Genomic DNA, 13095 nt, shown 5'->3' on the forward strand with positions numbered 1-13095 from the left:
GGGGGGACGCGGAGGTGCCCTTTGGGCGTGCGCAGTCCGGGTCCGGCGAGTACGGGCCGGAGAAGCGCTTGGGCGCATGCGTACAGCCGGGCGCGGCCAACCTGGTGGAGACCGCTGGGAGGAACCAAAGGCACACTTGAGTAGCCATTGGGTAGCGACGAAGTAATTGGTGCAAAAATCTTCCAATGAGTTACAGGAGGCGTGGACGCCTCAGGGCCACAGCTCCCCGAGCTCTGCGCCCCTTTTAGTGCTAGACCTCCCTACGTCACGAGCGCCTCCCCTTCCGGGTCAGAGCTCAGACCCGGTGTGTGGAGCGCGACTCTCCGGAACAGGCAGAAGTAGTCGAAACAGGAGAACGTCGTCTTTCTTAAAGGGACAGGCTCAAAACAATACAGGTCACCCGGACCAGCGCTTGTGAGGACGACTCGGCTATTCTGAATGCAATCCCGGGCGGAGTTCCGGACCGCTGTCTCGGGTTTCTGCCCGTTGCAGAGGGAACGGGAAGCTGCGGGGTGTTTCTCAGGCCAGGGGACGAGGAGAGCCTAGCCGGTCCACGCAGAGGAGGCGCGGCCGACTTCCCCACCTGCAGCCCACCCGCTCTGCCAGGCAGCGCTTCGTCGTCTCTGTGTGTCACCGCACAGACGCCCGAGAGGACGCAGTTCCGGCCCTGCCACCTGCCAGCCTAGGCCGGCCTGGGGGCTGCGGCGCGCCCAGGCCCGATTCTGTTCCTCTGGGCCCGCTGGACGCCGAGGGCAGGCGTGGGCCATCCTAGACAGCGGACGTCCCAGCCCGGACCCCCAAGCCGGCTGCGATGGGGTGTGAGGCTACACGTCCGGACCTCCCGCCTCCCCGGGAACTCCCCAGCCCAGCCGCCCGGAGCCTCCGGGAGGGGAGCGGTGCAGCCTGCCCGCGTCATCTGATGCTGTTTCCTGCAGGAGGGAGAAGAGCGGAAAAAAGTGAAACTCCACCCTCCACCTCTGCCTCCCGCCCCCGGGGCCAAAGTACAAAGGGAGGAGGAAGAAGGGAACGGGGTCGGAGCCGTCGGGCCGAGGGAGCCAGGCCCGGGAAGAGGCAGCCTTGGCTCAGCCGGGGACGCGCCCGCCCTCCGCCTCCCCAGCAGGAAGACCCCGAACCCAGCCCCGGCGCTGCCCCGAGCAGGCCCCGCCGTGCCCTCGGCGGGCGCTGGAGTCAAACCCAGCCTTCCCGGACTAGCCCGGGACTGCGGGATCCTCCAGCCCCTCCAAGCCAGCCATGGTGAGGCACCGGAGGCCCGGGGGCCCCACCCCTCCAGCCTGACCGGACCACCCTGGGTGCGCCCCTCCAGAAGCCGGAGATGCGGGGGGCCGGGAGGCGACACTCCTGGCTCCCCAGAGAGGCGTGGGTCTGGGGCTGAGGCCAGGGCCCGGATGCCCAGATTCCGGGAGTAGGGCCTCTGCGGCCGCCAGCAGGGGTAAGAACCGGGGCACCCAGAGGAGGTGCCCACACCTCCCAGCACCGGCTCCTGGCCATGGAGCCCTTGAAGAACCTCTTCCTCAAGAGCCCTCTGGGGTCCTGGAACGGCGGGGGCGGCGGCGGGGGCGGCGGGGGCCGGCCGGAGGGGTCGCCGAGGGCAGCGGCGTATGCCAACCCCGTGTGGACAGCCCTGTTCGACTACGAGCCCAGCGGGCAGGACGAGCTGGCACTGCGGAAGGGCGACCGTGTGGAGGTGCTGTCTCGGGACGCGGCCATCTCCGGAGACGAGGGCTGGTGGGCGGGCCAGGTGGGCGGCCAGGTGGGCATCTTTCCATCCAACTATGTGTCAAGGGGTGGCGGGCCGCCTCCCTGCGAGGTGGCCAGCTTCCAGGAGCTGCGGCTGGAGGAGGTGATTGGCATCGGCGGCTTCGGCAAGGTGTACCGGGGCAGCTGGCGGGGCGAGCTGGTGGCCGTGAAGGCGGCCCGCCAGGACCCGGACGAGGACATCAGCGTGACGGCGGAGAGCGTCCGTCAGGAGGCCCGGCTCTTTGCCATGCTGGCACACCCCAACATCATCGCCCTCAAGGCCGTGTGCCTGGAGGAGCCCAACCTGTGCCTGGTGATGGAGTACGCGGCCGGGGGGCCCCTCAGCCGCGCCCTGGCCGGCCGCCGCGTGCCCCCGCATGTGCTGGTCAACTGGGCCGTGCAGATCGCCCGTGGGATGCACTACCTTCACTGCGAAGCCCTGGTGCCCGTCATCCACCGCGACCTCAAATCCAACAACAGTGAGTTCCGGGGTGGGGGGGGAGGGGCTTGGGGCAGGTGGCAAGGCCGACTCCCACCACCCTTCCTGGAGACAGGAGCGCCTGGCCTAGGGCGGTCCTGGGTGACCCCAGAGTAGGAGTCCCAGGCTCCCGGGAGAGCCCTGCCGGGCCCCAGCCTGCCACTGCGGTTCGGGCGAGTTCAGAGACTGGGAGCTCCGGGGTGGGGCGTGAGCAGCCTGCCCCACCGTGTGTGCCTGTGTCCCCCGGGTGCCCTGCGTGGAGGCAGCTCCTCCCAAGGCTGGGATTCCAGTCCACCCCCGGCTGCTGCAGGACCTCCAGCTGGGAGCCTGTCTCAGAGTCCCTGACAAGGGAGGGCCCTCAGCCTAGCCCACTGCACCGCCAAGGGCCTCGCCTGGAGCCAGTGCTGGGCTAAGGGAACCTCCACCTCCGGCTGTTCCCGGGCCGAGCCAGGGACAGTTTCAGGGGGCTTCCTTGGCTGGCGAGCTCCGCGCCAGCCCAGTGCCGGCAGCGTTTAGGGAGAGCCTGATGAGCGAGCACGGGGCAGGACCCAGCCCAGTGGGGAACACCGGGGGCCAGGCCCAGCTGGAGCCCAGGGTGTGGGGAATGCAGGGGCTGGGGCGCGGGAGGGTCTGTGGAGAGGCAGGAAAAGCTCTTACGAGGGGTCAGCGGGGGGATTTGGGCCTTTTGGCCTGGGCTGACCGTGGACAGGGGGCTGGGGGTGGGGGCAGCAGGGCACCGAGACCCAGCGACAGCCAAGTCCTTTCCAGAACTTGTCTCATCCATCAGAGGGGGCAGCTCCCACGGCTCTGCGTCACCCCTGGGCCCCGGCCCCGCCATCCAGGGACCCCCGACTCCGTGCCCCAGCCTAAGGGGGATTCCCCACAGGTCCAGGGGGAGGGGACTCCTGTCTTCTGTTTTTCCTCCGCTTTCTTTCCAGAAGAAATGGAACAATAGCCCAGGCCCCTGCTCCCCACCCTCCCCACCGCTTCCTGTGTTTCCTGCTGCCCCTGGGCCGCCTTCCTGCCCCTGCTCCCTCCCTAGCCCAGCTGCCTGGGGGTGGGGGTGGCAGGAGAGGAAGGAGCCGCTGATGGCTCCCCCCCGCTCCTCCCCAATTCCCCAGCTTCCTTCTCAGAGTCTGGGCGGTGGTGGAAAAGGGCAGGCAAGGTGCCCTGGGCTCCCAGAGCCCCGCGTCCAGCCTCGCAGACCCCAGGCCTGGGCCCGAGCTGCCGTCTGTGGGATTGGGGTGGGGGGGATGGGGGGCGCAGGCAGGAAACAATGGCGTGATTTTCCTGGACAATGGGGGCCTTGTGAGGAAGCCTGGCGGGGAGAGGAGGGGGGATTCTCCAGGCCCACGAGTCACAGGACTGACCGGCCAGCCCGGCCTGGGCCTGGCCTCCCCCAGTTCTTCCCCCAAAGAACCCCCTCCCCAGTGGGAGACCCGGTTCAGGCCTGGCAGAAAGGAGAAGTAGGGACCATGGCAGGGAAGTGGAAGAGGGGTGAGCTCCCCAGGCCACTCCCAAGCCCCACAGAGGCCATGGCGGAGGGCGCCTGGAGGCCGGGTCTCCTTCAGAGTTGGGGGTGCCTTGAGGCTTGCCCAGCCCTGGGATCTGGAGCCCGTGTCCTGGGGGGTGCCCTGCCTTCCCATCCCAGAGGTCTACGGCGGCACCAGAGCTCGCTCGGGCCGGGACAGCGTCGAGGCCCAGGCTGGCAGCAGCGGCTGCGGAGTGAGGCTGAGGTTTAGCAGGTGTCGGGGGCGGGGGGGAGGCAGCAGAAGGGCCTCGCGTTGGGAGACTGGGGGTTCCTGCCCGTCTCTGTGCCTCAGAAGCCCCCGCTGTGAGAGGGGGAGACGGCCTAGCAGCTGGAGAGCCCAGTGCCAGCTCTGGGGTCCCACAAATGGCGAGGGACGGGGCGCCGAGAAGGGGAGGCCCCCGCTCCACCCAGCTGCCCCCGGCCTGTCACGGTTCCTCTTGGGTGGAGCCCGCACAGGGCTTAGCTTACTGGCAGGAGTGTAAGACAGGGAGAGGCCAGAGTGGACGTGAGGACGCGGGCAGCAGAGCGTGTGGCGCAATGGGCGGCTGCGCCGCGTGGGCCCCGCGCAGGCCTAGAGAGCGTGGTCTGTGTCGTCAGCTTGGGACTCGGCACCGCCAGGCTGTCCACAGCAGGTGGATTTTGAATCAGGAGAGATCGCAGGGGCTCTGCCATGCATGTGCGTGGGTTCGTGACAAAGGCGGAGCGGCCAGTGGGCGTGTGACCACCAGGTGGACCAGTCAGTGGGCGGCTGGATTGACTCCTGGCAGGCCTGGAGCTCCAAATGTGAAAGATGCCACCGGCCCAGGTGAAACTGGCTGTAGAGAAGAGCCGGCGGCCCGGGAGCCGTGGACGGCAGGAAGGGGCCGGACCACCAGGCCAGGGGCTTCGTGAGGTTCGGGGGGCTCTGCCAGTAGCAGGGCCAGAGGTTGTGAAGGCCCTGGTCTGCCACCGCCTCCGAGAAGTCTTCCCTGACCCCCTAGGCTGGGTTAGGTGGTCCCTGGCACGTGCACAGAGACGTGGCTGACCCAGACGTGGCCTCTCAGCAGTGCACAGCCGTGACTGTTCTGTGATTTGGTCCTCTTCCTGTTTCTCAGAAACTGTTCACGCTTGAGCCACTTGCATCCCCACCTGCATCCCGCATGGAGCTGGGCGTCTGTCCCCGCCCCCCGGGGTGAAAGCCGTGCCCCCGGCCCAGCTTAAGCCTGCACTCCCTGGCCCCCCGGGGTGAAAGCCGTGCCCCTGTCCCTGCACTCCTGCGGTTGCCCCCGGCTCGTCCTCCGTGGCCGCCCTTTCTCTTCACATGCAGCTGCCTTGGAGGTGGCTTTTGGAGTCGTCCCCCTGGCACTGGCTGCACCGGCCTGGTCCTGCCGCAGGTGCTCTGAGTCCGCCCCCCGGCCTCGCCGATTTCCCCAAAGCCAGGGCTGGGGAGCGCTTGGCAGGCTGCCAGTTGGTCGCATGCGCTGCGTTGCGAGGGGAGTTAGGATGCCGGCTGTGGAGCCGCACTCCCGGCCTTATCGCTGTGTTCCCCGGCGAGTCATTCCCGGCGTGGTCTTCTCAGCCATACGGTGGGAATGTTCACAGCTACCACGTAGGGTGCAGAGTGGCCACGCGTAGATCCTCTGCAAATGTGTCCCACTGTGGTCATTATCATTTCCTTTTATTTCTATTTGCTTGTTTGAGAGAGACAGAGACGGACAGAGAGCAAACTCCCATCCACGGGTTCACTCCCCAAATGCCTGCAGCGGCCCAAGCCTGGAGTGCGGGCGGCAGGGACCCAACGGCCTTGAGCTGTCACCTGCTGACCCCCAGGGCCTGCGTTAGCCAGGAGCTGGAATCAGAAGCCGAGCCAGCCCCCCAGCGTGGGACGTGGGCATCTGACATGCCAGACAAGCGCCCGTGCCTGGCACCGCTATTTCAGTCCGACTCTAGGACTCTCAGGCCTGCGACGTCCCCAAGGCAAGGTCTAGACCAAGGCGCGTCCGTGCCCTAACACCCCCGTCCGCGGCCCTTGTGCGGCCTGCTCCCGGTGTAGGACAGCGACCCGGCCCTGAATGAGTCACCCATGGTCTTGTAGCTGGCAGGGCTCCTCCACGTCAGGGTGTCTGCGGAGGACAGCGGGCTCCCAGCTCCCCCACCCGACCCTGGGCGCCCTCTCTCCCCCCAGTTCTGCTGCTGCAGCCCATTGAGGGCGACGACATGGAACACAAGACGCTGAAGATCACCGACTTCGGCCTGGCCCGAGAGTGGCACAAAACCACGCAGATGAGCGCTGCCGGCACGTACGCCTGGATGGCGCCCGAGGTCATCAAGGCCTCCACTTTCTCCAAGGGCAGCGACGTCTGGAGGTGCGGCCTGGGCCAGGGGGCCGCTGGGGGCTGCCGGAGGGACCCAAACCATTTGTTTCTGGGATGATTGGAGGGGGGTGAAGTGGCAGGAAGTGGGCAAGGAGGGGACCCAGGCCCTCTGTCTCCCCCACAGCTTTGGGGTGCTGCTGTGGGAACTACTGACCGGGGAAGTGCCCTACCGCGGGATCGACTGCCTTGCCGTGGCCTACGGCGTGGCCGTTAACAAGCTCACACTGCCCATCCCATCCACCTGCCCGGAGCCCTTTGCGCAGCTTATGGCCGGTAAGCACGCGGGGCGACCAGCTGAGAGGCAGAGCTCCCTGGCCCGGGACGGAGCCACCCACAGACTCGCTTGTTCTGTTCCCCCTCCACGCCGTGCCCCTAGACTGCTGGGCGCAGGACCCCCACCGCAGGCCCGACTTCGCCTCCATCCTGCAGCAGCTGGAGGCACTGGAGGCACAGGTCCTGCGGGAAATGCCGCGGGACTCGTTCCATTCCATGCAGGAAGGCTGGAAACGCGAGATCCAGGGCCTGTTCGACGAGCTGCGGGCCAAGGAGAAGGTGCGGGAAGTCGGGCCCGGGGTGGGCAGGGCAGGGCGGGCAGCGGGGAGCGCCAGGCTGACCCCACCGCCCTCGCTGTCCCGAGCGCAGGAGCTGCTGAGCCGCGAGGAGGAGCTGACGCGCGCGGCGCGCGAGCAGCGGTCCCAGGCCGAGCAGCTGCGGCGGCGCGAGCACCTGCTGGCCCAGTGGGAGCTGGAGGTGTTCGAGCGCGAGCTGACGCTGCTGCTGCAGCAAGTGGACCGCGAGCGGCCGCACGTGCGCCGCCGCCGCGGCACCTTCAAGCGCAGCAAGCTGCGGGCGCGCGACGGCGGCGAGCGCATCAGCATGCCACTCGGTGAGGGGGCGGGCTCGGGGCGGCGCCGCGCCATTGGCTGCAGCCGCGAGGGGGCGGGGCCGCGGGGCCTATTGGCTGCCTGGTCGGAGCGGGTGGGGCCCGACGTCTCCGTTGGCCGCGCTGGGATTGGTTTAGAGTGTTGGCGGGTGGGCTGAAATCTGGAAGGGGTGGGGCCAGGAGTGGCTTTCTTTTTCCGTCTGTGGGCGGCTTCTGGCGGAAATATTTGCATGCCGATCTGGGAGTGGCTGCGCCCGGGGAGGGGCGGGGCTCGCGGAGGTCTGGACAGCCCAGGGGGCGGGGCGGGGCGGGCTCAGCCCGACCCTGGATTCTGGGCGCGGCTCCCGGTGCTGGGGTCCCGCAGGTCTCTGCTTGCGGAGCACCGGGCCCGGGAAGGCAGTGAGCCGAGGCGCTGCTGCCTTCACCACAAACCTACACCCTGCTCCCCCCTCCCCCCGCCCAAACCCCAGACTTTAAGCACCGCATCACCGTGCAGGCCTCGCCTGGCCTTGACCGGCGGAAAAACGTCTTCGAAGTCGGAGCTGGGGACTCGCCCACCTTCCCCCGGTTCCGGGCCATCCAGTGTAAGAACCCTCACCTCCCGTGCCCCACGGCCGCCTCCTCTTCCTCCCTGCCCTAGGCTTCCCGAGACACGTTCATTCTTCGTTTTTTAATCAGTTACCTGGGTGACGCTGCGTGTTACCCATTGCCCTGGATGCTCTGCTGATGTTAATTCCTTACAACAATCCTGTTGGGTGTAGAGGTGTCTACCTGTTAGGTATACTGTAGCCTAAACCTAATTTCTTTATTTGCAAGACAGAGGGAGCTCCCATCTGCTGGCTCGCTCCCCAAATACCCAAAACCACTGAGGCTGGGGCCAGGCTAAAGCCAGGAGCCTGGAAGTCAGTCCGGGTCTTCCGCATGGGCAGCAGGGACCGGAGGAACTTGCTGCACAGCTGAGTGGCAGAAGCCAGAACTCAAAACCAGGCCATTGGCGTTGGGGTCTGCACTGAGTTCTCAGCCAGCCTTTAGACCACATGAGGTGTCCCCCTCCCCTGCTGTCCCCAGAACCCACCCCGGCCCTGACCCCCTCGGCTTCCTCCCCTGCCCCCACGCAGTGGAGCCAGCAGAGCCGGGCCAGGCATGGGGCCGCCAGTCCCCCAGGCGTCTGGAAGACTCGAGCAACGGCGAGCGGCGAGCGTGCTGGGCCTGGGGTCCCAGTTCCCCCAAGCCCGGAGAGGCCCAGAACGGGAGGTGAGTGCCCGAGTGCCCCCAGCCCAGCCTCAGCCGCTTCCCCACGGTCGCGAGACTCACAGAGGGCCCCCCCCCCCAGGAGGAGGTCCCGCATGGACGAAGCCACCTGGTATCTGGATTCAGAGGACTCGTCGCCCTTAGGATCTCCTTCCACACCACCGGCACTCAACGGTAAGGGGCCTCCCCTCCACCACGCAGGCCCTGGCCGAGCTGAGCCGATCCTCAGAACCCACGTCCAAGCTGCAGGCCCACAGGCAGCGTGGATGCAGACCAGGCCTCAGGGCGCCTACGGTCTAGTGCCCCCAGCCCCATGGCAGCCCCCAGGTCCTCAGCAGACTCACGGGAGCAAAGGAAGCAGGGGAAGGTCCCCCCCCGCACTGTCGGGTCCCCCCCCCCTGCACTGTCGGGTACCCCATGGACGCTGAGCCCGGAGAAGGGGAGACAGCACTGGGGGTGGAGCCAGGAGCAGATGAGCGGCTGCCGCCGTGTGCGTCTCCCAGCCCCGCAAGGAGCCCAGTGCTGGAGGAGAGGCCGAGGGGGCCCACGCTCCCGTGTCGGGGCAGGCGGGGGCTTCTCCCTGAGGACGGCAGTGCCCGCTGCGTGACGGGCGTTCCGCCCCGGCACCGACTGCCCGGTGCCCCTCTCATGCCCATTGCAGAGGTGGGGAAGCTGAGGTTCCAGAGGTGGAATAAGCCACTCCAGAGCCCCAGCTAAGCGTTAGGACCCCCGGAGACTTCGGTTCCCACGCTCACAGCAAGCTGCCTTAGAAGCTTTCGCATGGGAAAACAGGGCTGGGGTGCCCTCGCGTGCACAGCGCTTAGCGGCCGGAGGGTCAGCCGAGAGCTGAGCCCCAGCATCGAGCCCCAGCACTGCCCGGCCCCGGAGGCCCCGGAAGTCGCAGCCCCCGGCCCTGCTGCCTGCAGCTTAGTGCTGGCAGATCCGGGCCCTGCCCAGCAGCTGGGCCTCTGTGCCCCCATCACGTCCACCGTTCCTGAGTCACCGTCGGTAACAGTCACGACAGCTGGCCTTTGCCAGATGTCCCCGAAACACCAGGCAGCCCCGTGAGGAGGCGCCGTCGTCATGGGCTCCATTTTAGAGGGGTGGAGACAGGCACAGAGGGGGTGCGTGGCCGTGCAGGCCACCTGCAGAGCAGGGATCTGGACCAGGCCCCGGAGCCCTGGCTGAAAATGAGAGAATGGGGCCTCGGGAGGGTTGTCCCGGCATCAGCCGTGGCAGCGGGGGGCTGTGTGTCCCCATCGCCGCCACCTTGTCCCCAGCTGCTGGGGCCGCGGCCACTCACTGCCCAGCCCCACAACACACCGCCTGGCAAAGCTTCTGCCCCAGGCCCTGACTGCCAGGGGCCAGGCTCTGTCCCTAAGGCCCCATGCGTGCAAGTCCACTCTCCCCTCCAGGTCCAGAATGGGCCTCCTGCCTTCTCCCAGCTCTCGCTGCCGGGACACCTCCAAGCCACCTGCTCCGAAGCCCGGTCTCTCAGGCCGTTGACTACACAAACCTCCGTTCCCCTCGTCTCGTGCACTGCCCCCACCTCCGCTCCCTTTGTCTCATTCCTCTCACTGCCTTTAGTCTTCTCCCCGCTCTGCTCAAACCCACGGTAAGGGACCCCGGCCTCCTGGCCCGTGAGGCGCCCTTGGGATTCTGCCATCCGGCATTCAGGACCCGTGTGTTAGAGAGCTGGTGGAGGAAGCAGGTGCCCCGGGAGGCCTCTCGAAGGCAGCAAGTGCACAGGTTCGGGGAATCTGGGGAGGCTTCACAGAGGAGGTGAGACCTCAGCTGGGTCTTCAATGGTGAGCGAGAGACCCCTGCAAGCCGAGGCGGGAAAGGTGTGCCAGGCTGAGGGCATCATGTGTGCCCCAGCTGACCAGCCCCAGGGAGGAGGAAGCCTGGGTAACCCCGCGCGGAACCCTGAGCCAGGGACCTGCACCCCCTGCGACGTGGTCAACAGATGTTTGTAGAATGATTGAGTGGACAAGTCTGGAAACGGTGGGGAGTTCTTAAGCAGAGATCTCTCTTGAGTAGCTCCGCACTTAAGGCGCCCTCTTGGCCCCTGGGGAGAGGCTGCCCAGAGCTGGGCGAGGGAGTGGCGGCAGGGGCGTCTCCGGGCTAGCGGCAGAGGCCGCGCCAAGCTGCCAAGTCCCGTTGACGGCAGCAGCTCACCTTGGCTGGCCGAGCCCCTCCTCCTCACCAGGCGCGGGGGACGGCAGAGAGGCCAGGCCAGCCCGAGTGCGCAGCCGAGGCCGGGCTCCCTCTGGGGCTCAGAGAGCTAAGCAGGCATCTGTCGGGCTCAGGGCTGCGGGCAGCACCCCAGGGACACTCCTTCCTCCTCCGGGACGGGCCCCGCCCACCCCCAGGCCAGCCCCGCCCACCCCCAGGCCAGCCCAAGGCCCAAGGCAGGACGCCGATGCCTTGGAATCCAGGGTGGACGGTGGCCAGAGCACAGGCCTGGCTGCTGCTGCCCAGAGCAAGGCCCGGCCCACTTCTCTGGCTGTGCAGCCTCGCACAGGCCGCGGCCTCGTTTTTTTTTTTTTTTTTTTTAAACATTGAGTTATTTATTTGGAAGTTAGGGGAAGGGACAGAGAGATCGTCCACCCACTGGTTCGCTCTGAAAAAGGCTGCAACAGCCCCGGCTGGGCCAGCCTCAGCCAGGAGCCAGGTCTCCCGCATGGGCGCAGGGGCAGAGCACTTGGGCCATGTTCTGCTGCTTTCCCAGGCCATGAACAGGGGGCCGGAGCCGCTGGGAATGCACCTGGTGTTCATGCAGGTGCCCGCAGGCGGCTGCACCTCGGGGCTGGGGCAGGAGGCTCGGACAGCATCAAGCCCCCAAGCCCTTTAGCTTGGGCCTGACATAGACAGTTGCTGAGGCCTTGGCCCAGGCCTGGCCTCTTCTAGGCTCAGTGCATTGTGGGAATGGGGCCGCTGCTGCCCACTCCACCCAAGCTGCCACTGGGGGGGGATGCAGGAAGGTAGAGGGGACACACTGTGATCTGGCCCCTTGGGGCTCTGCTCCTGCTGGTTCTCGGGCCACACAGGCCTCCCCCTTGTGAAAGGCCCAGCTGTGTGCGTGCAGGGGCGGGGCGGCCAGGGAAGACCTAACCTACGACGCCCCGCCCGCAGGTAACCCGCCGCGGCCGAGCCCGGAGCCGGAGGAGCCCCGGCGGCCCAGCCCTGGCGAGCGCGGGAGCAGCTCCGGGACACCCAAGCTGATCCAGCGTGCGCTCCTGCGCGGCACCGCCCTGCTCGCCTCGCTGGGCCTCGGCCGGGACCTGCAGCCGCCGGCGGGCGCGGGCCGCGAGCGCGGGGAGCCGCCGCCAACGTCCCCTGCGCCGGTGCCCGCACCAAGCCCAGCTGAGCCACCTCCTTCCTCCCTCATCCGCTTCTCACCCAAGACGCCCACCCCGGCGCCCCTGCTGCTGGACCTGGCTGTCCCCGCGGGCCAGCCCTCGGCCAAGAGCCCCCGACGCGAGGAGACACGCGGTGAGCAGCCCTGGCCAGCCCCCTGTGGGGGAGGGATGCTGGCACAGCCTCTGCTGGAACACACGGGGAGCTGGGACCGCAAGTCCTGGCAGAGCAGCGTGGGAGCTGAGCGTGGTGGTGACGCAGCTGTTTTAGGATTGGATGATTTATTTGGAAGGATTACAGACTGGGAGACACTGGTACACAGAGCTCTTCCATCTGCTGGGTCACTCCCCAGATGGCCGCAATGGCCAGGGCTGGGCCAGGCAGGAGCCAGGAGCTTCACCCGCGTGGGTGCAGGGGCCCAAGCACTTAGGCCATCTTCTGCTGCTTTCCCAGGCCATTAGCAAGGAGCTGGATCGGAAGTGGAGCAACGGGGACTTGAACCTGCTCCCATACGAGATGCCAGCACTGCAGGCTGCAGCTTTACCCACTAGGCCACAGCACAGGGGTGGGGGTGCGGGTTGGGGACTCAGGCCACCCCAGCTTCTAATGGCAGGGCTGGGACCCTGGCTCCTTGCATAGTCAGCATACCCCAGAGCTTAGGGGGCCGTGGAAGCCACGAGTCACGTAACCGTGTGCAGAGACCCGGGGAGGGGGCGAGGGCTCCACGGCTGCCTGACCCTGTGTCTCCCCCACTCGCTCACAGGAGGCACTGTCTCACCGCCGCCCGGGATGTCACACTCCGCTCCCGGCACCCCGGGCACGCCACGCTCCCCACCCCTGGGCCTCATCAGCCGACCTCGACCCTCACCCCTCCGCAGCCGCATCGACCCGTGGAGCTTCGTGTCAGCGGGGCCCCGGCCATCACCCCTGCCCTCGCCACAGCCTGCGCCCCGACGGGCACCCTGGACCTTGTTCCCAGACTCGGACCCCTTCTGGGACTCCCCGCCTGCCAACCCCTTCCAGGGAGGCCCCAGGACTGCAGGGCGCAGACCAAAGACGTGGGTGCCCAGGCTCCATGGGCGCCGGAGGCAGGGCGCTGAGCCGACCAGGCCGCACGCCCCCAGGCTCCTGCCGCCCAGAGGAGCCACAGCATACACTGGAACAGGAGCCCGACAAGCCTGGGTGGCTGCCTCGGTCTCCCCAGGGACCCCGCCCCCTCAGGGGTCCGGAACACTACACTGCACAGGAAGCCTTCACACTGGATGACCTGCCGCCTGTGGGTCCCCCCCGGCCTGAGCTGCCCCGCTGGTTGGGAGGACCAGAGCCTGTCTCAGGGAATTGCCCCCAGAGGAGGGGCAGGGAGGAGGGACCCCTGCCCCAGGGCTCGGGGCCTGGCCCTCCCCTCTCTCCTGCCCCGCCCTGGGGGCCATCTGGGGCCAGGGGCTCTCTGCGTGCCTTCCTGCTGCCCCGGCCAGGGCTG

At 67.7% G+C, this 13095-nt stretch overlaps 1 protein-coding gene across 1 annotated transcript; it reads left to right on the forward strand.

Moving 5' to 3' along the window:
- The first annotated feature begins 243 nt into the window (after positions 1-243).
- Positions 244-12814, forward strand: LOC133762859 (mitogen-activated protein kinase kinase kinase 11-like). Its single transcript, XM_062195835.1, is given in 11 exon segments — positions 244-2237; positions 5932-6112; positions 6246-6394; positions 6498-6673; positions 6764-7007; positions 7475-7588; positions 8123-8258; positions 8338-8429; positions 11391-11750; positions 12379-12645; positions 12648-12814. Coding segments are annotated over 11 exon segments (2517 nt in total). The 5' UTR covers positions 244-1507; the 3' UTR covers positions 12716-12814.
- Positions 12815-13095: the final 281 nt, after the last annotated feature.

This window comes from Lepus europaeus, chromosome 7 (assembly GCF_033115175.1).
Source record: "Lepus europaeus isolate LE1 chromosome 7, mLepTim1.pri, whole genome shotgun sequence".
In the NCBI taxonomy this organism is placed as follows: Eukaryota; Metazoa; Chordata; class Mammalia; order Lagomorpha; family Leporidae; genus Lepus; species Lepus europaeus.